General features: G+C 54.3%; 3 protein-coding genes across 7 annotated transcripts in view; 1 reads left to right on the forward strand and 2 right to left on the reverse strand.

The window, feature by feature from the left end:
* Positions 1-22,054, reverse strand: part of IL4I1 (interleukin 4 induced 1) — a 39,813-nt gene extending 17,759 nt beyond the window's left edge. For all 3 annotated transcript variants that reach the window (XM_063600520.1, XM_063600519.1, XM_055103358.3), the window contains exon 1: positions 20,976-22,054. The gene's annotated coding sequence lies outside the window, so the exon portion shown is untranslated. The remainder of the gene's footprint in view (positions 1-20,975) is intronic.
* Positions 204-22,793, reverse strand: NUP62 (nucleoporin 62). Of its 3 annotated transcripts, XM_055103366.2 has the most exons (3): positions 22,577-22,793; positions 8,059-8,434; positions 204-3,270 (listed from the first exon to the last, which is right to left on the reverse strand). In XM_055103366.2, exon 3 carries the CDS (start codon positions 3,191-3,193, stop codon positions 1,619-1,621), a length of 1,575 nt encoding a protein of 524 aa, XP_054959341.2. In that variant the 5' UTR covers positions 3,194-3,270; positions 8,059-8,434; positions 22,577-22,793; the 3' UTR covers positions 204-1,618. The 3 variants fall into 3 exon arrangements, with proteins under 3 accessions (XP_054959341.2, XP_008965241.3, XP_003814399.3); XM_008966993.5 differs by lacking the exon at positions 8,059-8,434 and having other exon boundaries at positions 22,668-22,792; XM_003814351.5 differs by lacking the exon at positions 8,059-8,434 and having other exon boundaries at positions 22,577-22,777.
* ATF5 (activating transcription factor 5) lies at positions 21,980-27,188 on the forward strand. Its single transcript, XM_003814356.6, has 3 exons — positions 21,980-22,651; positions 23,981-24,277; positions 25,676-27,188. Exons 2-3 carry the CDS (start codon positions 24,100-24,102, stop codon positions 26,344-26,346), a joined length of 849 nt encoding a protein of 282 aa, XP_003814404.2. The 5' UTR covers positions 21,980-22,651; positions 23,981-24,099; the 3' UTR covers positions 26,347-27,188.
* Positions 27,189-27,530: the final 342 nt, after the last annotated feature.

Here is a 27,530-nt window from a genome sequence, read left to right on the forward strand (position 1 = left end):
AGCAAACCACGATTTGCATTTGTCTATTACTCTGTCTCATCAAACAAAAGCTGCTTCATCGCATACCCCTATGTCTATGCAAGCACTACTTCATTTGCTTGCCTGTGCGTTTCATGTGAATGGCACCCCTGCAGAGTCTCCTGGAACCTGCTCTTTTTACTCAGCTTTCTCCTCCTAACATTTATCCATATTAACAGCAGCTGTTTTGGTTTCACAATACATTTATTTAGAAAAGCAACATACAGTAATAGGTATTTCAGAGAATTCAGCAAAGTATAAAGACAAATACAAAAGATGCTTGGGATACAACCGCTGGCTTCTGCCTTCCACACACAGTGGATTTTACTGTAACTGACTAGAGTTACTCTGGTGCCACTAAGTTCCGAGCCAAGTCTACGGCCACCACTGGAAGCTGTGGCTATTTCTGTGGACTGACATTATACTGGGCTTCATTGTTCTTTCATTTAACAAATGTGACAGGGACCGGGCTGGGGACACACGGGGAACGACAGTGGGTCTCTGCCCATGGGAACTCACAATCTAACAGCGAGACGAGGCACAAACGGCTAGCACAGGATAGCATAGCAAGTGCCACCCAAGGTACAGGCTCAGGGTGCTACGGGGACCTGCAAGAAGGCCACCTGAGCTTCAGGTAGCTGGGAAGGCTTCCTGGAGGAGGTGAGGCCCAAGGTGGGGGTGAGCCTGGGCCAGGCAAAAGGCAGGCCTCTCGGCGCCCGTCTGTGGTTCCTCAACACCCTGTGTGTGCAGGCCCCTCAGCTGACCTGTCTTCTGTGAAATTCTCGATCCCGCTCTGTTCTATTCACACTGTGCTGCTTTGCCTTGCCTTGGTGGTTAGCATGGTTAGCTTTCACAAGCACAAGCTCACACTCGAAAACTAGGCTACTGTCTCCTGGGAGTTTCTTTTTTTTTTTTTTTTTGAGACGGAGTCTCCGTTGCCTAGGCTGGAGTGCAGTGGTGTGATCTTGGTTCACTGCAACACCTCCTGGGTTCAAGTGATTCTCCTGCCTCAGCCTCCCGAGTAGCTGAGATTGAGATCACAGGCGTCCACCACACCTGACTAATTTTTGTATTTTTAGTAGAGACGGGGTTTCACCATGTTGGCCAGGCTGGTCTCGAACTCCTGACCTCAAGTGATCTGCCCGCCTTGGCCACCCAAAGTGCTGAGATTACAGGGGTGAGCCACTGCGCCCTGACTTGGAGGTTCTCTTACATTTGGTATTTTTTCATGACACCTATGACTATGCTTTGGAGAGAGTGGCTGCCCCCACGACCCTGGCTGGGACCAAGACCATCAGCACTTCTCCATCACCAGGCTGAGCCAGGATGAGGTGGGTGGTCGCAGTAGGTGAAAAGGGGCCAAAGACACTCAAATGAAAGCCACAGAAGCCACACCCATGAGGCTGCTGCCTGGGCAGAAGGCCCAGAATACCCTCCTAAATGGAAAAACGCAAAGCACACAGCGATCATGTCAAGGGCAGTCATGTGAAAGAAAGAAACAAACAAACAAGTATCTTGCCACAACCCCAAACTACAGACAACAGGGCGCATTCCCCTCATGAACTCCCTAGGGACCTGTGGGCCCCAGGGCTGCTGTCGCTCAGTCAAAGGTGATCCGGAAGCTGCGCTCCTGCTCCTTGCGCCGGCCCTCGCACACCTTGGTCACCTCCTCCACCTTCCTCTGCAGCAGGGCCGAGTTCTGGTCGATCCACTGCAGTGAGTCCATGTGCGCGTTGAGGATCTTGCAGATCTGCTGCAGTGGGTCACTGGTGTCGGCGGGGGCCCCGGACGTGTTCAGGTGCTCGATGATGTCCTTGAGATCCTGGGCCATGCGCTTGAGCTGTGCGTCGATGTTCTCAGCCAGCTTGTAGGTTTTCTCACGCTCCTCATCCGCGTGCTGCAGGTAGATGGTCCCACTCTGCTCCTTGACCAACTCTTCCAGTGGGCTCAGCAGGTCTTCCAGCTCCTTCTGCTGGGACAGGATGAAGTCGAGCTCCTGGTCCAGCCTCTTCTGGTCCAGCTTAACCTTCTCCACCTCGCGGTGCAGGCTGGTGATCTTCTCTCCATTCTCGATCAGCGTGCGGTCCCAGGCGTTGACCTGGGTGGCCTGCTGGAGGAAGTGCCGCTCCTGGTCCTCTAGCTCCAGGCTCCATTTGTTGATCAGGCTCTCCAGCTGCGCGTAGGTCATGGCGGAGCTGGCAGCCGCCCCTGCAGCTGCGCCAGGGCCAGGTGGAGCGGTCACGGCGGCTGCTGTATTGCTGGGGATCCCGGCTGGCGCCAGTGGTTTTAAATTCAAGGCAAAGCTGGTGGTGCTGCTGCTGCTGGTGGTGGTGGCGGTGGCAGCGGCAGCGGCAGCGGTGGATGTTGTTGTGGAGGTGCCGGAAGCTGCTCCAGGTGCCTTTAAGCTGAAGCCCTGTGTCCCAGCAGTGGGGGCACCCGCTGTGGTCACAGGGGTACAGAGGGAGAGTCCAGTGGTGGCAGATGAAGTTGGAGCAGTTGCTATTGACGCAAAGAGGCTGGGCCCAGTACTGGTGGTGGTGGCTGTGGGTGTGGGAGCAGCTGGCTGTGTGGCACCTGCTGTGGTGGCTGCTGGCGTGGCCGGAGTGAAGGGCAACGCGGCAGGTGCCGTGGGCTGGGCTGAATTCCCTGCTGAGCCAATGTTGAAACCGGAGGGTTGGGCCGTGCTTCCACCAGTGAATGAGAAGCCTCCAGACGTGGTAGCTGGAGCCACAGAGGTGGTGGAGGGGCCAAACACAAAGCCGGTGGGTGCTGTGCCCTGGCTGGAGGTGACGGTGCTCGATATAGCATTAGTGAGGTTGCTGCTGCCCAGCCCAAAGCCGCTGGGGTTTGCCATGGCTGGGGTGGCAGCTGTGTTGCTCAAGTTGAGCTTTGAAGCACCGATCCCCAAAGAAAATCCAGTTCCCCCTGAAGCAAGAGTCGCTGTTCCAAAAGTGAAGCCTGTCGTCTGTGTGGCCGGAGTCTGGGTGGTGAGTGAGAACAGGCCGGTGGAAGGGGTACTTGTGGCTGGTTGGAAGGGAGCCCCAAAATTAAACCCTCCAGTGCCAGAGGTGGAGAAAGAAAACCCTGTAGCAGGTGTGGTTGTTGCCGTCTTTGCAGTGCCAAACGTGAACCCGCCTGTAGGGGCCCCAGTGCCTCCAAAATTAAACCCGCTCATGGCTCCGGACTCTGGTGGCGGCAGCTACTCTGGCTCCCAAAGCAAATCCGTCGGCGTCTGCAGCCTTGGGAAGATTTCTAAAGCAGAGGAAGTGACATTGTCAGATGGCAGTTTTGGAAAGGCAAGCTCAGTGGCATGACTGGGCACAGTTGGTTTGGAGGGTGGTGGGATGGGATAATGATGCATGCTGTGTAACCTAAACTAGGCTCTGCTACATCGAGAAGGATCCAGAAGCACAAAAGCACGCCCTGGGGTCAGGTACGAGGAGCCGGGGTGCTAGGGACGTGCGTGGCCATGTTCAGCTCAGTGGAAAGCTCCCACTCTGTGGAGGACGAGGCGGGAGAACAGGACCTTGGACCCACCTCAGCCTGAGGAGATCAGATTTGAGGCACTGCCACAAGCGGGACTAGGACACACAAGAACAGCTGTAGGACCTGCTCCCCGCGTGGGACCCAGTGAGGTTCCCTGGCTGACTCTAGCAGGGTGTGAGCGGATCAGCTCTTGCCACCCTGAGGGCCTCTCTGGACCTGAGAGAGAGAGATGGGGCCGGGAAGCCAGGCTGGATGGCAGGGTCTGGGTTGCTGAAGGCCCCCCAGGCCCACACCTGCACTCTCTAAGAGCAGGAGAGGACGCTGGAACTCCTCCTCCTAACTCAGGGGAGGGTCTGAAACCCATGTGCTCAGAGCACAGATGCCCCTGGCTGCAGTGTTTGGCTCAAGGATAAACTGAGACCTGAGCCAGGCAATCGGAGCCTCCCCTGGGGTTTTCTCCAGGCTTGGAAGGCAGCTGCCTCCTTCACCTGTAGGTGTGGTGTGGAGGATTGCACCTGGGCCTCCCTTGGACACCTTCTCAACCATCTGCAGACACTGGGACATCACGGGAGACCAAGAGCCCCACCAGAGATGGGTGGGGGTGGGGGAGGGATAAAGAGCACCCCAGAAGACCCATGGGCCACAGTATTTCCATTCAGTTCAAACTGACTTGATTTTGGTAATGTCTAACTGAAAAATCTCCCAGTGGTGCCATCTATCAGCAGGAAGGTCAAAGGTTACCTGGTGAGGAAAGGGTGAGAGGGAGTGCTGAATAGGGGTGGTTTCTTTTTCTTTTGGGAAAGGGTTTTTTTCTGTCATACTAGCTGGAATGCAGTGACATGATCACAACTCACTGCAGCCTCAACCTCCTGGACCCAAGTGATCCTCCCACCTCAGCCTCCCAGAGTAGCTAGGACTACAGGTGCATGCCACCATGCGTGGATAATCTTTTTTATTTTTTGTGGAAATGGGATCTCACTCTGTTGCCCTGGTCTTCAACTCCTGGGCTCAAGCGATCCTCCCTCTTTGTCCTCCCAAAGTGCCAGGACTACAGGCGTGAGCCCTAAAGATGATCAGCAGTATCCTTAGAAGACGGATTTGACTGACTGGAGAAGGGAAGAAAGCTTGTGGTGACGCGAGCAGACTGGAGTGATGCGCTTTGGAATCTGAAGATGTGAGAAAGCCAGGAGCCAAGGAAGGCAGAAGCAGCTCTAAAAGCTGGAAATGGAAAGAGGGAGGCCCCGTCTCAAAAAAACAAAAGAATAATCAAAGTCAAGACTGAGAAGCCAAGTGCCTGACCCAGAGAAACACCCACGAGGTCTGTTTCCTCTTCTCTCTCTCCAGGCCAGTTTTTAAATTGCTTGGTGTCTCTCCTCAGGAAATCCCCTTCCAGCTTGAGTAAGAGGCAACCTATCTCACTACCCCCACCCCTTCCACTGCACCCTTCTGCTTCCTCACAGGCCCCTAAGTTTTGTTTCGTCTGCTCCTCCTCCTCCACACAGCCAAGCAAGCCTGGGGAGATGACCCCAGGGCCAGCTGCACACGCTCTGCCTTGTCTAAGCCAGTAGATCTCAATGGGCGTCCATCACCACTGACTGGGAGCATTCAAAATACACAAGGCTGTTAGCTTCACTAAGCCAGTCTCTCCGGGGCTGGGATGCTGTGGCCCTGGCATTTTCATAAAGCTTTCCTGGGGGATTCTGAGAAAGGTCTCTTCAAGAGGCCACGGCAAGTGCCTGAGCCCCCAGGACTGCTGGGGCCTGGGCCGGCCTACATCCATTCCTCCCGTTGTGGGACAGAACAAAAGTCCTCACTGCTGAGCCACCTCAAGCCGGTGTGTTGTTACTGGCAGCTAAAGGCATCTGAGCAGCTACACCTACACATCTCAGTTCTCAAGAACTCAGCTTAAAAAAGCTTTTGCTATTAATGTTGTAGCTAAAATTTCCAAGAAGAGCATTTATAAAAAGCTCTTTGCAACTATGAAAAAACTACAAGGAAAACAATCTTCTGTGGGGACTTGTCTGGCTTAACAGTTCACCTTTTTTTTTTTTTTGAGACGGGAGTCTCGCTCTGTTGCCCAGGCTGGAGTGGAATGGCATGATCTCGGCTCACTGCAACCTCCGCTTCCCGGGTTCAAGCGATTCTCCCGCCTCAGCTTCCGAGTAGCTGGGATTACAGGCGTTAGCCACCACGCCCGGCTAATTTTTGTATTTTTAGTAGAGACGGGGTTTCTCCATGTTGGCCAGGCTGGTCTTGAACTCCTGACCTCAGGTGATCCGCTTGCCTCGGCCTCCCAAAGTGTTGGGATTACAGGCATGAACCACTGCGCCCGGCCAACAGTTCACCATTTATTAAGTGCCACGTTGGTTTCCAATACTTCAGGTGCCAGGGGTCTATTCACAATGGTGAACCCATACCGATCCAGCCCTGATCCACGCAGTTTAGATATGGCCAGGTGAGGTGGCTCACGCCTGTAATCCCAGCACTTTGGGAGGCTGAGGTGGGGGGATCGCTTGAGCCCAGGAACTCGAGAACAGCCTGGCCAACATAGCGAGATGCTGTCTCTACACAAAAAACACAAAAATGAGTTGGCCGTGGTGGCAGGCGCCTGTAGTCCCAGCTACTTGGGAGGCTGAGATGGGAGGATCACTGGAGCCCAGGGAGGTGGAAGCTGCAGTGAGCTGTGATTGTGCCACTCACTCCAGCCTGGGCAACAGAGTGAGACCCCATCTAAAAAAGAAAGAAAGGAGACCTACCATTACTCACCGTTTCCTCAAAGCAAACTTTGGGGCAGATCCACTTGACAAATGAGGAAAGTGAAGCCCAGAGTGGCTGGTTAAGCCACGGCCCCTGCCCTCAAGGCAGCCAGAGTCAAATGTCAGCTCTACAACCAGGGCTCAGGGCAGGCGCAGGGCTGGGCCACATGCTGTGGGAGCAGGTTCCAGGGAGAAGCTGAGTGTTGCAGATGCAGCATCAGCCAGGGAAAGGATGGCGGGGGAGAGGCGCCGTCCACGCAGGAGGAAAGGCCTGTGTGAAGACACGGAGGCCGACACAGCAGACATGCCTCTGGGTGTTAAGTGATCTGGTGCTTCTGAAGGGAGATGTTTATGTGTGAAGGAGTGACTTGGCAAGCCTGGGCTGTTCAAATCTGCACATTCCAAAGAGAGAAAATGGCCTTTGACCAGCTCCAGGAGAATCTCTATGTTCTTGAAATGTGCTGCCAGATAAGGGCGCCTTTGTTTACCTGGGGCCCCAGGCCACTCTAGAGAGTCCATGTTGACGCTGTGACCTAGAGTGGGGGCTTTGGGTCATACAGTATCAGCACGACCTCTGGAGGGGCTGGAGTCAGCAGACCTCAGTTCAGCCACACGGGTGCGCCATGTCCTCCCCACAACCCGGGCCGCCACCGCTCCGTAAGCGTTACCACACGCTGTTGCTGGGAGAACTGAGCACTGTCCGCGGGACTCTCTCTACCTGCAGAGGACAGCTGGAAGCTCGTGCCTGGTCTCCCTTGGGGCTTTTGCATCTCTCCCCTTTGCTGTTTTCAGTCTGTATCATTTCTCCATAATAAACCGTGACCGTGACTGTGAGTAGAAAGCTTTGCTGAGCTCTGTGAGTCTTAGCTCATCACTGAGCCGCAGGGTGGTCTTGGGGACTGTGGGCCACGTGACAGGCGGGAGAATGTGGCAGACCCATACATACCATGCTAACGGTTCGGGCGTTATATTGAGGGAGCCACAGGCGGACTTTATGGGTGTAGGGGATGAACCGTAAGGGTAGAGGCTGGAGGCCAGGTGGCTTAGAGAAGACTGGGAGAAGGTCCAGGCCAAGAGCCCGAGGCCCGAACTGGAACTGAGAGAGGACAGCATCACAATTTGAGCAAAGTGTTAAATTTGCACCAAAACCACAGGGTCTGTCCAGGTTAACAGTGACAGGCCAGGCATGATGGCTCACACCTGTAATCCCAGTACTTTCGGAGGCCAAGGCGGGAGGATTGCTTAAGCCCAGGAGTTTGAGGCAAAAAACAAAAAACAAAAAGCCACAAATACTAGAACTTGGGAAGTTTCTCACAAATGCAAACTATTACAAGCTCTGATCCCGGAATTACCACATTTGCCAAAGGGGAGAGTTTCCTTACCAAAGAAGCTGATGGTGCTGGTGGCGGTGGGAGAAGCAGGGAGGAACCCAAACTGAGGGAGTGCTGCATTTCCAGGGAAAGGAGGAGAGTATGCCTGGGCCTGTGCTCAGGGCTGGGTGGCTGTGACCATCTGTAGTTCACCCAGGCAGGACACAGCTCCAGAGAAGCGCTGCCTTGAGGTCACCAAGGAAAGTGCTGGCAGAGCCGCCAGTCCCTTCCCTTCCTGCCTGCCCCAACATTTACCCTTGAGTTTCAAACAACACGGGCGCCTTCACAGCCCTGCGAACCCGGAGGAAGACCCGCTTGGGATTCAGATGCAGAATCATCTGAATTCAGGTGGGCATATCCCACCCCCATCTGTGAGAACCAGGGTTCTTTGCTGTCACCCCAGCCTTCGGTCAGCTCTACTACCTTACCTCCATCTGTGATTCTTGTGCCACTCCAAGTCCCAGTTTCTTTTTTTTTTTTTGAGACGGAGTCTTGCTCTGCCACCCAGGCTGGAGTGCGGTGGTGCGATCTTGGCTCACTACAACCTCCGCCTCCCGGGTTCAAGCAATTCTCCCACCTCAGCCTCCCGAGTAGCTGGGATTACAGGCGTGCACCACCATGCCCAGCTAATTTTTGTATTTTTAGTAGAGACGGGGTTTCACCATGTTAGCCGGGCTGGTCTTGAACTCCTGACCTCAGGTGATCTGCCCACCTTGGCCTCCTAAAGTGCTGTGATTACAGGAGTGAGCCACTGTGCCCGGCTCCCAACCCCTTTCCTTAGATGCCTGGGACAGGAGTCTGTGCCTGGGAAAGAATACAGGAGACCTCAGCTTTGGACCAAAAGGAAAGGAAGAATTAGGAAGGATGTGTGTTATGTGTGTGGGGGGGTAGACAGAAAAACGGCCCCCAAACATGCCCACACTCTGATCCAGGACCCTGTCAACGTGACCTTACATGGCAAAGGGACTTTGCAGATGTGATGAAGATAAAGAGGTTACCCTGGCTTATCCACGTGAGCCCCAGGTGACCACAAGGGTTCTTCAGGGAGGCAGGAGGAGTCAGAGGGAGATGTGCCTATAGAAGAATGGACTGAGAGACACTGTGCTGCTGGCTTTGAAGATGAGGGGGCCACAAGCCAAGGAACACAGGCGGCTTCGGCCTCTAGAGCTAAAGAAGGACATAGCCTCTCCCCTAGAGTTTCCCAAAGGAACCACACACCATGCACCCATTTAGACTCTGGACCCCCAGCACTGTGAAAATACATTCGTGTTGCTTTAAACCACTACATTTGTGATGACTTGTTACAGCAGCCACTAGAAACCAATGGCGGTAGGTTGAGGGACGACGGAGAAAGAACAGAATGAAATCTAGATAGGTGGATGGGAATACACAGAGCAGAGTTGGGGTTGAGAAAGGGGCTGGGGTCAGGGGCAGGTCTGCCCTTGTGCATGGAGGCCAAGGCGGCTGGTACAGAAAGGAAAGTGAGGTGTGATTCTGAAAATCCAGACATCCCCTGGTGCTGGGGCAACCCTGCCAGGACTGTGGATGTGTGTGGGTGGATTGCCACTGACACCCAGCCACGATAGGCCATCTATGACGGGAGGGAAGGACAAGGTTGCCTCCGAACACAGAGGAAGGCTAACGGTGGGGATGGTGTCGGCTCCACTGGGCCAGATTTCCGTTTGTTCCCTGCTGTATTCGCAGCGCCTGCAGCAGTGCCTGGTACACAATAGGGACTCAGTAACAACCATTTACTAGGGACCTACTGTGTAACCGGCACCGTGCCAGAGCACTGCACTGCAGCACACCGAGCCCTTCCTGGGTGGGAAACAAGTGCAGACTCCCCAAGGCCACCCAGCAAACAGCAGCCCCATGATGGGAAACCAGAGCTTTCCAGGGCCAAGTCTTGACATTCTGTCTGGGACGGGAGGGTTTCATTGAGGAAAAGATGTTAGAATTAAGTGTTGGCCAAGTGTGATGGCTCACATCTGTAATCTCAGCACTTTGGGAGGCTGTGGTGGGTGGATCACCTGAGGTCAGGAGTTCGAGACTAGCCTGGCCAACATGGTGTATCTTTTGTATTTTTGTATCTCTACTAAAAACACAAAAAATAGGCCGGGCGCGGTGGCTCACGCCTGTAATCCCAGCACTTTGGGAGGCCGAGGCGGGCGGATCACTAGGTCAGGAGATCCAGACCATGGTGAAACCCCGTCTGCACTAAAAATACAAAAAAAAATTAGCCAGGCGTGGTGGTGGGTGCCTGTAGTCCCAGCTACTCGGGAGGCTGAGGCAGGAGAATGGCATCAACCCGGGAGGCGGAGCTTGCAGTAAGCCGAGATCACACCACTGCACTCCAGCCTGGGAGACAGAGCGAGACTCCATCTCAAAAACAAAAAAACAAAAATTAGCCTGGCATGGTGGTGTGTGCCTGTGATCCCAGATAGAGGTGGGAGGATGACTTGAGCCCAGGAGTTTGAGGCTGCAGTGAGCTGTGATCACGCCACCATACTTCAGCCTGGGCGACTGAGCGAGACCCCGTCTCAAACAAATAAAAAAGTTCTGGGAGGCACCTGAACAAAGGCCCATGGCATTCGGCTGACAGCCACCTGGTGGCACTGCTGACAATGCAGAGCCCAGACGCAAGACGGACAGGGTGCAGAGCTGTCTCCGTGGGACCTCCCCTTTCCCCATGGAATTCGTTATTTCAGATTTGGGGGAAGTATGACCGGTGGAACCAGAGAGACCAGAACAGGGCAGAAAAGAGCAGAGAGTGAGGGAGTGGAGAGGAGAGAAACAAGGGGAGATCAGAGATGGGCTGGGCCCAGCCCAGGGACATCTGATTCCTGCTGAGGCTCAGACGCCGTCCTCCAACACTGCCTTCCCTCACTTGCCCTCCCGTGGGAACCTCTGGCCAGTACCATCTCCATGAGTGCTAGTGCTGGGATTCTCCGTCTGCAAACTCCACAAGTCTAACTACTCTGCTTCTTAACCGTCTTCTGAATCAGTTCCTCTTTCCTTTGCGTCAAAGAAAATCCACCTAAACCTTGAATAACAGATCAGCTCCAAGTCTGCCCTTCAAGAACTGAAGTCAACTGACCAACACCTTCCTAAGCGGACCTTAGCCAAGGCAGATGCTCAAGCGGTCCAGGCCAAATGGCCAGACCAGAGTGCCTTGGGAGCATGAGACCATGAGTGGGTCAGGGTCTGGGTTATGTTCGGAAAGACTCACCGAGACTCTGTGTGGGAGGAGTGAGGAGACTGTTGCAGTCGCCTGGTGGGAGCTGGCGGTGGCCTGGGCTTTCCTGTCCTGCTCTCTTACATAACTACCCTGCCTGGGGTATGGCCAACCCCATTGGTAGAAAACAGAGTGGGCCAGGCATGATGGCTCGCACCTGTAATCCCAGTACTCTGGCAGGCCGAGCTGGGTGGATTACCTGAGGTCAGGAGTTCGAGACCAGCCTGACCAACATGGTGAAACCCCCGTCTCTACTAAAAATATAAAAATTAGCCAGGTGTGGTGGTGTGTGCCTGTAATCCCAGCTACTCGAGAGGCTGAGGCGGAGGTTGCAGTGAGCCGAGATCGCACTACTGCACTCCAGCCTGGGCGACAGAGCGAGACTCAGTCTAAAACAAACAGACACACAAAACAAACAAACAGAAACCCAAAGCCATGGAGAGGGTCTGCTTTCCTTTTTCTTTTTTTTTTTTGAGACAGAGTCTCACTCTGTCATCCAGTGCAGTGGTATAATCACAGCTCACTGCAGCCTCGACTTTCTGGGCTCAAATGATTCTCCTGCCCTAGCCTCCCGTTAGCTGGGACTACAGGCATACGCCGCCATGCCCAGCTAATATTCGATTTTTTGTAGAGATGGGGTCTCACTATGTTGCCCAGGCTGGTCTCCAACTCCTGGGCTGAAGCCATCCTCCCACCTCTGCCTCCCAAAGTGCCAGGATTACAGGCACGAGCCACCACGTCCAGCGAGGGTTGCTTTTCTAAGCCAAATCTGTGACATGGAAGAGCTCCTCTCTCCCACCCCTATATGTTCGCCTCCACCAAAAGGTCACCTCTCCTCCATAGAACCAGGTATCCCCAATAGCAGGGAGGGAGGAAGGGACAGGGATACCTGTGGGTTTTCAACTATCCTCTCTCTCTCCTCCTTAGGTCACCTGGCATTCTGGTCCCATTTTCCTCCCTGATGCCTTTCAACCTACAGGCATAACCGACTTGCATTAAGAACCTGTGTGGAGACAAAGGAACAGGGTGTGTGTGGCTGTGTGTCTGTCAGCTCCTCGGGGGAGAAGCTGTGATGGATCAAGCTGTCTTCCCCAGGCTGTCACTGGAACTTTTACTGCATGTTCAGATGTTTCAGTGCCTAAATGTTCCCGTGTGCTCACTACCCAGGAGGCCGCACCACCCTGCCACAACCCAGTGACATTGGTGGGCATTTAAAGACATAAAAGCTAGGCCGGGCGCAGTGGCTCACGCCTGCGATCCCAGCACTTTGGGAGGCTGGGGCGGGGGGGCGGGGCGGGGTGTGGGGGGGCGGATCACCTGAGGTTGGGAGTTTGAGACCAGCCTGACCAACATGGAGAAACCCCATCTCTACAAAAAAAAATTACAAAATTAGCCAGGTATGGTGGTGCATGCCTGTAATCCCAGCTACTCGGGAGGCTGAGGCAGGAGAATTGCTTGAACCTGGGAGGCGGAAGTTGCAGTGAGCCGAGATCACACCACTGCACTCCAGCCTGGGCAACAAGAGTGAAACTCGGTCTCAAAAAAACAAACTAACTCATTTTGTGAATAGGTAGTATGTTCACATTGTTGTAGCTCAAAAGGTACAAAAGGGAATAGTGTGGCCTGTCTTCCCTGAGTCCCACAGCCCCCCAGCCCTGCTCCCTGGAGACAGGCTGCTGTTGCACATCTTTGCAGAGACTTACTGTGCGTTCAAACAAAAGCGTGGTTGGCACTATTCCCACCTGCACACAAAAGGCCGCCTGCTACATGCACTGTTCTCTACTGTTCTTTATGTATCTTAGAAATTGTTTTAAGCAGGCTTATTCTCCTCACCCGGGTAGATGAGGAAACCGAGGCCCTCAGAGGGGGCGACTTGCCCAGGGTACCAAAATCCTGCCTCTGCCACTTGCTACACAGGACGGCCTCAAGGCAGTAGCTAAACGATTTCTGGATTCACTGATTCTCAACCTTCTCTCCTGCGTTCCCCTGAAGTCACCTGACGGCTAATTAGCAGCTACTTTCTCCTTCCCACTCCCCAGGCCCAGAAGCTACCAAAGGAGCTCAGGTCGCGGGACCAACAGCAATTTTCCCCACAGGAAAAACGAATCAGCTAAGACAACCATGGAAAAGTTAGGAAACAGCCAGAGAGAGATTTTAAGGAAGATTCTAGAACCACCGCTCGCTCTTAATATAAAAGAATAGGACTGGAAGAGATTTGAGGAATACTCTGGTGCCAAGGCTTCTTCCTTTTTGGCCAATAACTTTTATTTCTTACCCTTGTATTGAAAGTTTTTTCCCCTCTACCTACTGCATTAAAAAAAAATTTTTTTTTTTCCCTAAGACAGGGTCTCACTCTGTCTCCCAGGCTGGAGTGCAGTGGTGCAATCACAGCTCATAGCCTCAACCTCCCGGGCTCCAGTGGGCCTCCCACCTCAGCCTCCCTAATAGCTGGGATTACACATGTGTGCCACCACACCAGCTAATTTTTTTTTTTGAGACGGAGTCTCACTCTGTCATCAGGCTGGAGTGCAGTGGCATGATCTCAGCTCATCGCAACCTCCGCCTCCCGGGTTCAAGCTATTCTCCTGCCTCAGCCTCCCAAGTAGCTGGGACTACAGGCGCGTGCCACCACACCCAGCTAACTTTTGTATTTTTAGTAGAGACGGGGTTTTGCCATGTTGGCCAGGATGGTCTGAATCTCTTGACCTTGAGATCCGCCCACCTTGGTCTCCCAAGGTGCTGGGATTACAGGCGTGAGCCACCATGCCCGGCCTAGGAGTTTCTTTTTAGTGTGATGAAAATGTTCTAAAATTGACTGTGGTGATGGCTGCACAACTCTGTCAACGTACTAAAGCCACTAAGTTGGACACTGATAAATGGATATGGATTATACAGTATCTCAATAAAGCCACTCAACCAACCAACCGACCAACCAACCAACCAGGGGGTGCTGGGAAGGGGTTGAGAGGCCTCCATGAGGCTGTGGAGGCGGATAGGCGTCAGGCTCAGAGCTGACTTTACCCCGAGGGCAACGGCTTGGGCAGTTTCTAAGGGCAGGCCCATGCCTTCCTTGGGGTGGCCGGTAATGCTGGTTGAGAACAGGCTGGGGAAGAGCCTAGAGCTGAAATGCTCTGGTTGGCGGTGCAGGCACAGGACATCAAGGCCTGGAGAGGGACTGAGGCATCAGGGCTGAGGGACTCTGAGAGCAGCAGACAGGCGTGTGTGGCGGGGGAGGAACGGCGCACACCTGTGCCCCATCTGCAGCCCCTCTTCTTGTCAACATCAGCTTCCCCAGGGAGAGGCAGTGATGTTGGTGGGGGAAGGAGGGAAGGGCCCAGGCCGGGCTGTGGTGGAGACGGTTGCTATGGAGGTTTCTCTGGGAACCAGGTGAAGGCAGCCAGAAGATGGGGGCAGGGTGGCTTTCATTATGAGAACTGGAAGCAAACACAGCCCCTTCCTGCCTCGGCGGCCATCTCCACACCCACATTTCATGGCATTTCTCATGCGCTGGGCCGTTTCCAGGGCTTCACCTGTTCTCACTCACTTAACTTTCCCCCAGCAATGTGACGAAGCGAAACTATCATGGCTCCCATTTATAAATGAGCAAACTGAGAAAGGGGAGAGGACTTCAGTCACCTGCTTAAAGTCCCACAACCAGTAAGGGCTGGCCCAGGTGTCTGGCCCCACAGCTGAGCTCCTAACCGCACCGAGCCTCTCCAAAACATGGTCTTTTTTTGCTCCCCACTGCCACCACCATCACCATCCCCTGCCTCATCCAGTCCCCCTTCCCATTCTCCAGAGACTTCCTGGGCCATCTCCATGACCTTCCAGACCAGCCTGGGCTTCACTCTCAAATCCAATTCAGGATGATCCGCCCGCCCCAGCTGCAGATGATGGCCTGAGACGCCTGCAGGGAAGAGAGGGGCGTCCGCAGCTCGCCAACCCCCATACGTTCCTGCTCTGTGGTAGGTCATGAAGAAGAGGGCAAAGGAGTCTGCATCAAACTGGGCTAAGGCCTGGCGCTCTGATGGCCGCTGACCTCAAAACTCTCCATGGGGGGTACCCCTGTGCCCATTGAGAGGGCACCTAGGGAGCCTAGGGGTCCCGTGAGGCCCTCCCACCATGGTTCCCCGCCTCTGCCTCTCCCCGCAGCTCCGACCATGACCATCCATCCTATGAGTGCTGGCTGGGCTCAAGCCCGGGTACTTTCCTCCGTGCCCAAGCGACCCTGTAGGAACCACATATCCTGGGCCAGACGAATGCAGGAGCTGCCTCCTCTGGACACAGCGGTGGCTCTCACCTCCCTTCCATCTTGGCAGGATGAGCGCATTTGCTGCGAGAAAGCAGCCCCGACGGCAGGGCCCTAGGGCCCCAGGCCAGGCCACCACGACCACGAGGGACCAAGACGACAAGCCCACTCCTGAATCACGCCTCAACACAGACAACATGACGTCCAAACCACAGAAACGACCAAACACCCCTCCTGACTCAGAGCTGCTGGCTGTTTCTCAACTAACCCCGGCACTAGCTCCCTTTGCTTCTCGGGCTCTAGGTCAAATAGATGCGAGTCATGGGCTTGCCCCTGACACAGCCCAACTCCTCAAGTTAGCCCAAACGCCTCCTTATTGAGGTGCCCTGTGAGTCCCTGTGGGGGACAGTCTTCCTGCCGCAATGAGCAATGTGCTCCTGGTGGCCTCTGGCTGGGGGCATGGGGATTAGGAAGAGAGTAATAAGACACCAGCCCCACTTCCAGCAGGCATCCTGAACCTCAGGAAGGATTCTTTAGGCCTCCTCCTCTGCTCCCCAGAAACACTGTCCTCCCCTCCTTCACATGGGACCGGGCTGTGTCGGAATGAAGCCCTGCTCCGTCTCACTGCTTGTAAAGTCCAGCACAGAGGGGACCAGCCTCAATCCTCGGAGACTCTTGGAATGAGGGCTGGGTTCCTTTTGCTCTCTGCTGTGGACAGAGAGGATGACAGCTGTGGGGAGGGGAAGTCACAGAGGGCCAGCAGCCTGAGTCCTGTCCACACTGGTGGTTTGCTGGGGTTTTCCAGGTTTTTCTGAATTACTTGCCTACCTTTAAAACTTGGATCTCACAGAAAAAAAAAAAAAAACTGGATTTCCAGTTTCTCCCGTGAAACCAGCAGCTTTGCACCACCAGCGCTGCCAGTGTTGCTGCGGCCCCGGTGCCTTTCAGGGGCCCAGGTGCTTCTGGGAGCCACCCCTCCCTCTGGGCCTGACACAGGGCCCAAGGTGGTCAGCAGTTCACCGGTCCAGGCCTCTTCCCATGTCAACCCCCTGCCCCTCCACACTGCCCCGAGGTAGTTCTATGATTGTGCCCATTTTACTGATGAGGTGACCACAGGTCGGGGGGTACAGTATCTTGTCCCAGACCACTAAGCGGTGAGTGATGGCATCCTGGGCTCTAGGACACTGGTGTCAGTTGTTATCAGTTTGCTGTGTCCCTTTTTTTTTGCATAAGAGCTGTGACTGCTTCTACTGAAGGGACAAGGGCAGGCACAAGGGAGGGAAGGGGCTCTGGAGGACTGTGGGCCACGTGGCAGCCTGTGCTGTCTCCCAGCCCCCGCGTCATCCTCTCCCCAACTGAGCTGGCCTTGGCCTACCTGCCCTTGTTTGCCAGGACTCCCACCTTCAACCCCGGCACCCCTGGCCTGCGTGACCCAGTTACCCTCCCTGGCTCCTCTCAGTGACCTCAGTATCACATTCGCTGGCCTCTGTGCTGAGCAACTCATTAGAAAATGTATCGATGCCTACGGAAATAGCAGCACAGGGCGGGGGGTTGTGGGGAACGTTTCTGGGAATGAGGAGGGCCCTGACTTTGCCCTCGAAGCGTTCGGGGGAGCAGTCACGTAGGCAGACATCTGCACATGGCGGATCTGAAAGCAGAAGCAGGCGTGGCGGGAACAGAGAGAATCACACAGACCTGGGCTCCGGCAGCCGCCGGCTTCACTGATGCCATCTCCACAGCGCTCCCACACCAGGCCCCAGAGCAGGAACTACCGCTCACAGGGCACTTCCCTATGCCAGGCCCCACTCTAGGTATTTCACGCACATTTACACATTTAATCCTCAAAACCACCGTCTGCAATGGACCATCTCATCCCCATTTTACAGAGGGGAAACTGAGTCATAGAGAGAGGATGCCACTTGCTGAGGGTCACAGAAGTGGTGGAGTTGGGGTGTGAACCCAGCAGGCTGGCTCTAGGGCCCATGCTCTGACCCACGCTGCGGAAGGCAGCCGAGGCTCGGCAGATGAGGGCCCCGCCTGCACTCCAGTCTACAACTGAGTGCTGGGCTCAGGACCAGAACCCCGGTCTGTCTGATGCAAAACTCGGAGCCTTTTCCATCATGCCAGGAGGCCACCGTGATTGGGAAAGCAGTGAGGAGTTGCGGCAATAGCGGGGCGATGGCACGGTGCAGGTGCAGGCAGGAATCGATAGCATCTGGCAACCGTGAGCAGCAGCAGGCCTGAGGTGAGGGTCGGGGCTTGGAGGCCTCCCAGAGACTACACCATGGGCCTCGGGGCCCTGGAAGCTGTGCAGTATGGTGGAGGCTGAGGTCCCATCTAACTGGCACTGTGATTTTCACAACCCCCCTTACCTCTCGGGACCTCAGTCTTGACTCCTGCTAACAAGCCTCTGTGATCTGAGGCCCCTTCTTGGCACCGAGCCTCAGATTCTCAGGGTCCTGCACGGGCGGCTGATCTCCCTCCCTCTCCACACCCCCCCCTACTCTTTCTGTGCGGGGGTTCTCCCTTATCCAAGGCTCTGCTAACCGGGAGCGGTTGCCAGGTGTGCTGGGGTCCCCAGAGAATCCCCGAACTCCCCCTCCCCGTCAAACAGCCAGGGCTGATGCAACCTGCCTGCAACCACCACCTCACTCCCCAAGCCAGGCCCCTCCGCACTGAAAAAGAGTCCCCAGTAGCCCCACCCTTGCTTCAAGCCCCAGCTCAGGAGTTGAAGGGGAGCTCGAGGCTGGGGGAGGCCAGGACATGAGTCCTGAAGGGGCCACAGGCCTGGCTCAGGAATGTGCACACGAGGGGACTCAGGGTTCGAAGATCTGGGGAGGAGGGTCGCAGGCAACCACTGATGACCCGCTATGAACTAGAACAGGCTGGGAGGGGCTGGAGAGCTAAGGGTGCCAACTGGCACCCACTCACCCTGAGTCCAGCTGCTAAGTCTGGCTGGGCTGAAGTGGGTGGGACCCAATAGCTAGAGAGAAAAGGCGGCAAAAGGGTGGGGAGGGGAAGCAGAGTCCCTGCCCAGACACCTCTGCAGCCAGCATAAACCGCACATAGCCAGCAATGCAATTCTCCTACTGACCAAGCTATTAAAAATTACCCAGGCCGGGCCAGGCGCGGTGGTTCACGCCTGTAATCCCAGCACTTTGGGAGGCCGAGGCGGGTGGATCGCCTGAGGTCCGGAGTTCGAGACCAGCCTGACCAACATGGAGAAACCCCGTCTCTACTAAAAATACAAAATTAGCCATGTATGGTGACACATGCCTGTAATCCTAGCTACTCGGGAGGCTGAGGCAGGAGAATCTCTTGAACCCAGGAGGCAGAGGTTGCAGTGAGCCGAGATGGCACCATTGCACTCCAGCCTGGGCAACAAGAGTGAAACTCCGTCTCAAAAAACCAAAAAAATTAAAAAACAAACAAAACAAAACAAAAAACCCAGGCCGGGCACAGTGGCTCAGGCTTGTAATCCTAACACTTTGCGAGGGTGAGGCAGGAGGATCGTTTGAGCCCAGGAATCAGGAATTCAAGACCAGCCTGGGCAACATAGTGAGACCCTCCCCCACATCTCTACTAAAAAAAGCAAAAAAAAAAAAAAAAAAAAAAAGCATCCTACCTGGCCATCCTCTCAATATCCCGCAATCCCAGTCTGAGACAAAACCAAATGGAAGCACATTCCATAAAATACCCAACCAGCATTTTTCCAAACCGTCAAGGTCATGAAGGACAAGGAAAGTCTAAAACCAGTCACAGGCCAGAGGAGGCTGCGGAGCCATGATGCCTAAATATAACGTGGCATCCTGAAGGCATCCGGAAGGAGCAGAAAGGGCATTAAGTAACAACTACCAAAATCAGAATCAAGTGTGGTCAGAATCAAGAATGGCATTTGGTCAATGGTAACATACTGATGTTGCCTTGGTTGTGACAAATGTGGCAAAGTAATGTAAAATGTTAATGGGAAAAACCAAGTGAGGGGCATACAGAAATTCTCCGTATTATCTTTGCAACTTTTCTGTTGAGTCAATCTACAATTATTCCAAAATAAAAAATTTTATTTAAAAAATAACCCCCTTGGGTGCGGTGGCTCACGCCTGTAATCCCAGCACTTTGGGAGGCCGAGGCAGGCAGATCACGAGGTCATGAGTTCAAGACCAGCCTGACCAACATGGTGAAACCCTGTATCTACTAAAAATATAAAAATTAGCCAGGCATGATGGTGCATGCCTGTAATCCCAGCTACTCTGGAGCCTGAAGCAGGAGAATGGCTTGAACCCGGGAGGCGGTGGTTGCAGTGAGCTGTGACGGCGCCACTGCACTCCAGCCTGGGCAACAGAGCGAGACTCTATCTCAAAAAAAAAAAAAAAAAGCTAGGTCTTGCTTAAGACTGGGTGTGGTGGCTCATGCCTGTAAATCCCAGCATTTTGGGAGGCCGAGGTGGGTGGATCACCTGAAGTCAGGAGTCCAAGACCAGCCTGGCCAATATGGCAAAACCCCGTCTCTACTAAAAATACAAAAATTAGCCAGGCGTGGTGGTGGGCGCCTGTAATCCCAGCTACTTGGAAGGCTGAGGCAGGAGAATTGCTTGAATCTGGGAAGTGGAGGTTGAAGTGAGCCAAGATCATGCCACTGCACTCCAGCCTGGGCGACACAGCAAGACTCTGTCTCAAAAAAACCAAGCCAAACCAAACCAAACCCAGTCCCCATGTACAATCTAGAAGATCTTCGTAGGAAAAGATTCTGCCGGCGGGGCGGGGGAGATAGGGCACGTCTGTGCGTCCTTACCACTGGCAGTCTGCCCAACAGTCTACCCTTAATTCCATCTGCTTTTGTTCAAAAATCTATACAGCAATGGAATGAGAACACATCCACCTTAATTACAGCAATAACAATAACCACTTTTATGCAGCACCTACTGTGTCCCAGGCGTTAGTCTAACTGCTCGACACGGATTAACTCATTTAATCCTTGTAACAGCCCTAAGAAGTAGGTACTTTTTTTTTTTTTTTTGAGACGAGGTCTCACTCTGTCACCCAGGCTGGAGTGTGGTGGCACAATCTCGGCTTACTGCAACCTCCGCCCCACCCCAGGGTTCAAGTGATCCTCCTGCCTTAGCCTCATGAGTAGCTGGGACCACAGGTGCAAACCACCACACCCGGCTATTTTTTTGTATTTTTGGTAGAGACAGGGTTTCACCATGTTGCCCAGGCTGGTCTCGAATTCCTGAGATCAAGCAATCTGCCCACCTCAGCCTCCCAGGGTGGTGGGACTACAGGCATGAGCCACCGTGCCTGGTCCAGAGGTAGGTATTCTTAATGCCACTTCGTACCACAGGGGAAACTGAGGCACAGGGAAGGGAAATGGCTAGGGTCACACAGCTAGTAAGAGGAGTGCAGTCAGGTTTTGAACTCATATAATCTGGCTCCAGAGTCTATGCCAGGGATGTATAAAATTTGGCTTCCTGGGGCCACATTGAAGAATTGTCTTAGGCCACACATAACATACACTATTGATAGCTGATGAACTTAAAAAAAAAATCGCAAAAAATTCGCATGTTTTGGTAAGGTTTACAAATTTGTGTTAGGCTGCATTCAAAGCTGTTCTAGGCCGCATGCAGGCCCACGGGTGGGACAAGCTCAGTCTATGCTCTTAGCTGCTACTCTGTATACTGCCTCAGTGATAACACAGCCCCTATAGGCCCAAGAAAATATAGGGCAAGTGCTCAAAAACTGGCAGAGTGGACAGTAAGTGCTCTAAGGGAAGGTGGTCAGATCCCAAGAAGGACTTCCTGCCCGCAACAGGTAAGGAAGGAGAAAGAAGCTTGTGTGTAACGCTCAATATCAGGATTCCTCCACCTTCTCTGGACCTTGATTCAGTCTCCTAACTGCCACAGAAGGGATGAAGGTTGAACTCCAGCTGGGATGTCCTGATGTGGATGGGACAAGGTGGGTTTCTGCAACAGAGAAAAGACGGACATCCACCTCGGCTGGTGGAGGAGGGCCCAGTGCATGAGAAGGGGCAAGATGGCTACCCTCTGACTAAACGAAAAGGGAGATCTTCCATTTTTGGCGGGTTGGGAGATAGTTCCTATCCAGTGGAAGCTGAAGGACGGTTTGAAAGGAAGCCAAGGGCAAGGGATGGAGAAAAGGACGCAGCTAGGGCCTCGATGTCTGAATCCCTGCCAGGGGATGGGGCCTGGGCACCCATCATTTGGAATGGAAGATGAGGATAGCTGGAAACAGACACTTTAGAGGGATGAGGGAGACAGAAGAATGACAGCAGGTGTTGGACAGTCCAACGTCTGCGGCTCTTCCAAGTGGTAAGGAAGAAATGAGACTGGGCCCCAGAGTTCCTATTAATAAAATATGCTGAGGCCGGGAGCGATGGCTCACGCCTGTAATCCCAGCACTTTGGGAGGCCGAGGCGGGCGGATCACGAGGCCAGGAAATTGAGACCATCCTGGCTAACACGGTGAAACCCCGTCTCTACTAAAAATACAAAAAATTAGCCGGGCGTGGTGGCGGGCGCCTGTAGTCCCAGCTACTCGGGAGGCTGAGGCAGGAGAATGGCGTGAACCTGGGAGGCGGAGTTTGCAGTGAGCTGAGATCGCGCCACTGCACTCCAGCCTGGGCGACAGAGACGGAGAGACTCCGTCTCAAAAAAAAAAAAAGTTGAACAGGAATGTATGAGTTGAGCTCTGTGCATAAGGCTTGCCAGACATCGTCTTATTTGAGTCTCATAAACCCGCCAGGCGAGTTGATTTTTCTTATTTTACAGATAGGGAAATGAAGTAAGAGAAGTTATTTGCCCGAGGCCATCCTGGCAGGTCTGTGTTTGGGAGAGTGCTGTGACTCATGCTGGACTCTAACCCACGAGGGTTTCTCAGAGTCAGCAGCTGGGGGATGAAGAGGTGAAAAGTGACTGGCAGGAAATTCTGCAAGCAAGGAAAGGGAAAGAGAAATGAACTGGTGCAGGTCTGCGGGAAGAGAATGAGGCTGGATCCTCAAAATCACAGGAGGAAGCAGGCCCAGACCTCAGAGGCAGAAAGAGAAAGAAACCAGAGCTTAGAGTCAGGAGGAGGAAACCAGACCCCGGAGCCACAAGGAGAGGGCTGGATCCCCGGCTCAGAGGGAGGAGGTCGGATCCCCAGCTGAGAGGGAGGAGGGGCCCGGACCCTAAGAGTGGGAAGGAAAGGCTCGGATCCCCTGATCCCCAGGAGGAGGGGACCCGGCTGCCTCCCGGTTGGGGCCGCGCGAGGGCGGGGCGCGGAAGGATCCGGGAGGGCCGTGCTCCGCCACCCGGGATATATCTGTCCCCAGTCCCCGGGGCCGCCTCATTCCCTGTCCTCGGATCACAGTCTCTTCTCACTACAGTGTCGCCGCCTCTGCCTGCGTAGCCCCGGTCATGGCTCTGTAGCCTCGACCCCTTTGTGCCCCCGGCCCGTCTCCGCGCTCACCACGCCTGCGCTCTCCGCTCCCACCTTCTTTCTTCAGCCGAGGCCGCCGCCGCCTCTCCTTGCTGCAGCCATGGAGTGAGTAACCGCTTACCTCTCCTTCTCCAACTGCCTTTCCCGCCCTTTCGCAGCTCGTGGCCCTCTTTAGCGAGCCCTGGGGGGTGGGGAGTCGCGAGCGGGGAATCACGGTCGCGCAGGCGCAGAAGTAGTACGGTGGGCCGAAGGCGCGCGGCTGCGCATGCGCACTGGGCCCGGGGCCGGGTGGGAGAGTTCTAGACTCGATGTTTGTCAGCCCGCGTGCAGCTGGGCCTGAGCACTCCAGGGGAGGGTGTTTTTTTTTTTTTTTCTAAACGATTCTTCGTGCTTGGTTGTTCCTGCGCAGTAGCCCACCAGTGCCCCGTAGTGAAAGCGGCGGACCCTGAATGGCCGCACATGCGCACTGATCCCCAAGAGGGCGGAGGTGTAAAGGCAATTGGACCGCTCGGGCGACGTAGCATGCGCTTTGGCCCTCGGCGCAGAGCCGCGTGTGGACGGGTGGCGTTCGGGTAGCCGTTCTCCGCCTGCCCCCTCTACCCTCCTCCACCCTCCCTGCCCCACGTTGCTCTGGCTCACAGCCCAGCTTCCTTCCTTTTAAACCAGGCACCTGCTGAGGCGGGGACTGGCTTAGATTGACAGGGCAGAAGGCGGGGCCCAGAGGGAACCCTCTAAGTGGGTGGGGCTAGAACCACTGTCGTCACGATGGGTGGGATTTCGGAAGCACATTGTGAGAAGGGGCGGGGCTAAACCAACCGTTAGTTGAGGGGTGGGGTTTCGATGGGACAAAGAGGCGGGGCCTCTGGGGAATCGGGGGAGGGGCGGAGCTAAATAAACAATGAGGGGCGGGGCTTGGAGGGGCAGCGGCAGAGCGAGGAGTGGGATTTGAGTGGATAACATTGCTGAAGGGCTGGGGCCTGGGGCAGTTCCCCTGGGAACTGGTTTGGGATGGAAGCTAGGAAGGCAGTGGGGCCAAAAGGAAATATTTTAGAGGAAGGGGCGTGGCTGGAAGAAAATGTCCCTGGGATTGAGTTTTTCCTTGAGGCGAAATATTCTGAGGTGGATGGGAGGGGCCTAAGGTAATTCCCCTGGGAGACCTTTAGGTTTTTTTTGTATTGGGGGAAGGGGTGGGGCATCGGTCCTACTTTAGGACCTAAAGAAATTCCCTTGGGAGTGGGTGGGGCTCAGAGATTTGGGTAAAGAAAGGGCAAATTTAGAATTCGGAGAGGCTGAGGCTTAGTGTTCTAAACGGTGGTTGGAAGGGGGAGGGAGGAGCCTCATGGACGTGCCTGGGGGTGTGGCTTGGCTTCCCCTTGATTTTGGCCGGTGGATGACGCTGTCCTGACCCCACCCACTCTTGTCTCACGCGTGTAGGTCTTCCACTTTCGCCTTGGTGCCTGTCTTCGCCCACCTGAGCATCCTCCAGAGCCTCGTCCCAGCTGCTGGTGCAGCCTCTCCTGTTGCCATCAGTGCCCAGCACCTGTGCTACAGCCATGTCACTCCTGGCGACCCTGGGGCTGGAGCTGGACAGGGCCCTGCTCCCAGCTAGTGGGCTGGGATGGCTCGTAGACTATGGGAAACTCCCCCCGGCCCCTGCCCCCCTGGCTCCCTATGAGGTCCTTGGGGGAGCCCTGGAGGGCGGGCTTCCAGTGGGGGGAGAGCCCCTGGCAGGTAAGGGCAGGTGGAAGGTGGAGCTGGGGAGTGGAGGGCAGGGGAAGATGGGGGAGGAAGAACTCATCCATGTATTCAATAAATATTGAGTGCCTACAATGTGCCAGGCACTGTTTTAGGTGCTGAGGATACGGCTGGGAACAAGAAGAACATGGTCTGTGCCTTCCAGCAGCTCACACTGTGGGGAGTAGACCAGAGATAAATTAAATGAGAGTGTATTGGAATAAGTCAAAAACACCTAGCAGCTGAGCTACAAAATGACAAAGGGGACCTAATATAGAATGGGTAGCCAGAAGACCTCCTCCAAGTAGGTAACATGTTGACTGAGGCATAAATGATGGGAAGGAAGCCAGGCATGATGGCCTGTAATCCCAGCACTTTGGGAGGCCAAGCGGGGAGAATTGCTTTAGTCCAGGAGTTCAGGACGTGGGCAACATAGCGAGACCTCATATCTATAGGAAAAAAAAAAATTAGCCAGGCATGGCGGCACCCGCTTGTAGTCACAGCTACTTGGGAGGCTGAGGTGGGAGGATCGCTTGAGCCTGGGAGGTCTAGGCTGCAGTGAGCCAAGATGATGCCACTGCACTGCAGCCTGGGCAACAGAGTGAAACCCTATCCCTTAAAATACAAAAAAAGTAGGGAAGGAATGAGGAAAACACCCAAGGGAAGAGCATTTTAGTTGGAGGGAACTGCATATGCAGAAGCCCTCAGGAGGCAGGAATCATTTCATTCATTACTGTATCCCAAATGCTTGGCACATAGTGGGTTTTCAATAATTAATGAGTAAAGATGAAACAAGGTGTATGTGTGTGTGTATGTGTGTGTGTAATGTGATCTAGTTTGCCTTTTAAAAACAGAGAATAGAGACACCACAGATACAGAGTACTCGGTAAAGGAGATGTTGGAATGGTTGAAGAAATGCTTGGTTGACTGTTGCTTGAGTCATTGGTTGGTTGGCTGGTTCTTTTTTTCTTTTTTAATTTTTTTTTTCCCCTGGACCCTCTTATGGGTTAAGACTGATTCTTTCATTGGCTAATTTGTTGGGTTTTGGTTAACTGGTTCATTGGTTGATTAATGGGTTGATTGGTTGGTTGACTGATTTATTTGGTTGGTTGACGGATTCCCTGATTGATTGGTCGACTAGTTCATTGGTTGGTTGGTTGGTTGGTTGGTTGGTTGACTGAGTGGTTAGATGGTTGATTGTTGGTTGGTTGGTTGACTGGTTTATTGGTTTCTTCACTGGTTTGTTGGTTTATTGACTGGTTTGATGATTCAGTGGTTAGTTGTTTTACTGAATGAATGGGACAGATGCACCTGAATGAGACGTGAGTCAGCACCCAACTACGCAGAAGACCAGCAACTCAGGGAATTTTGTGTCCCTCCCCACTTTAATCCCAGGTGATGGCTTCTCTGACTGGATGACTGAGCGAGTTGATTTCACAGCTCTCCTCCCTCTGGAGCCCCCCTTACCCCCAGGCACCCTCCCCCAACCTTCCCCAACCCCACCTGACCTGGAAGCTATGGCCTCCCTCCTCAAGAAGGAGCTGGAACAGATGGAAGACTTCTTCCTAGATGCCCCGCTCCTCCCACCACCCTCCCCGCCGCCACTACCACCACCACCACTACCACCAGCCCCCTCCCTCCCCCTGTCCCTCCCCTCCTTTGACCTCCCCCAGCCCCCTGTCTTGGATACTCTGGACTTGCTGGCCATCTACTGCCGCAACGAGGCCGGGCAGGAGGAGGTGGGGATGCCGCCTCTGCCCCCGCCACAGCAGCCCCCTCCTCCTTCTCCACCTCAACCTTCTCGCCTGGCCCCCTACCCACATCCTGCCACCACCCGAGGGGACCGCAAGCAAAAGAAGAGAGACCAGAACAAGTCGGCGGCTCTGAGGTACCGCCAGCGGAAGCGGGCAGAGGGTGAGGCCCTGGAGGGCGAGTGCCAGGGGCTGGAGGCACGGAATCGCGAGCTGAGGGAACGGGCAGAGTCCGTGGAGCGCGAGATCCAGTACGTCAAGGACCTGCTCATTGAGGTTTACAAGGCCCGGAGCCAGAGGACCCGTAGCTGCTAGAAGGGCAGGGGTGTGGCTTCTGGGGGCTGGTCTTCAGCTCTGGCGCCTTCATCCCCCTGCCTCTACCTTCATTCCAAACCCCTCTCGGCCGGGTGCAGTGGCTTATGCTTGTAATCCCAGCACTTTGGGAGGCCAAGGCAGGAGGATCGTTTGAGGCCAGGAGGTCAATACCAGCCTGGGCAACATAGTAAGACCCTGTCTCTATTAAAAAAAAAAATCAACCCTTCTTCCCCACCAAACCACCCAACTCCTCTCTACTCTTATCCTTTTATCCTCTGTCTCTGCTTATCACCTCTCTTGCGTATTTCTGGATCTTCTTCCCTCCTTTCTCGTCCAAATCATGAAATGTTTGGCCTTAGTCAATGTCTATGCCCGTCACATAACAGCCGAGGCACCGAGGCCCACAGGGAAGCAGCTGGGAGCTTGGAAACCTGGTCTCTTGAATTTCAGACCTGGTTTCTTACAGGTGGTTGTCTGGGGTGGGTGGAGTGGCCACAGGATAGAGCTGAAGGACTATGCAAATGAGGAAGTAAGTCAGGGCGGGCTTTGAGAAGGGGACCCATATCCTACAGGCAAAAAGCAGGCTAGGTGACCTTGGGACACTACGCTAAGGGAGGGAGGCTAAAGGCGGCCAGGTTTGCAGTGCGGGAAGATGAGCAGGCCAGTGGGAGGAGGGGCAGGGCAGGGCTGTAGTTGGTGACTGGGTGTTCATTTTAGCTCTGAGAAAAAAAATCAGTGTTTCGTGAAGGTGTTGGAGAGGGGCTGTGTCTGGGTGAGGGATGGCGGGGTACTGATTTTTTTGGGAGGTTATGAGCAAAAATAAAACGAAACATTTCCTCTGGCTTGTGCATCTTGTCTTTGAGAGAAGCAGCTGGGGAGAGGCGGCCTTGTAATCTCAGCACTTTGAGAGGCTGAGGCGGGCAGATCACCTGAGGTCAGGAGTTCAGGACAAGCCTGACCAACAAGGTGAAACCCCGTCTCTACTGAAAATACAAAATTAGCTGGGTGTGGTGGCGTGTGCCTGTAATCCCGGCAACTTGGGAGGCTGAGGCAGGAGACTCGCTTGAGCCAAGGAGACGGAGGTTGCAGTGAGCCAAGATTGTTCTACTGCACTCCAGTCTGGGAAACAAGATTGAAACGCTATCTCAAAAAAAAAAAAAAAAAAAAAGGCGGGGTGGGGAGGG

The sequence above is a fragment of the Pan paniscus genome, chromosome 20 (genome assembly GCF_029289425.2).
Source record: "Pan paniscus chromosome 20, NHGRI_mPanPan1-v2.0_pri, whole genome shotgun sequence".
NCBI classification, from domain to species: Eukaryota; Metazoa; Chordata; class Mammalia; order Primates; family Hominidae; genus Pan; species Pan paniscus.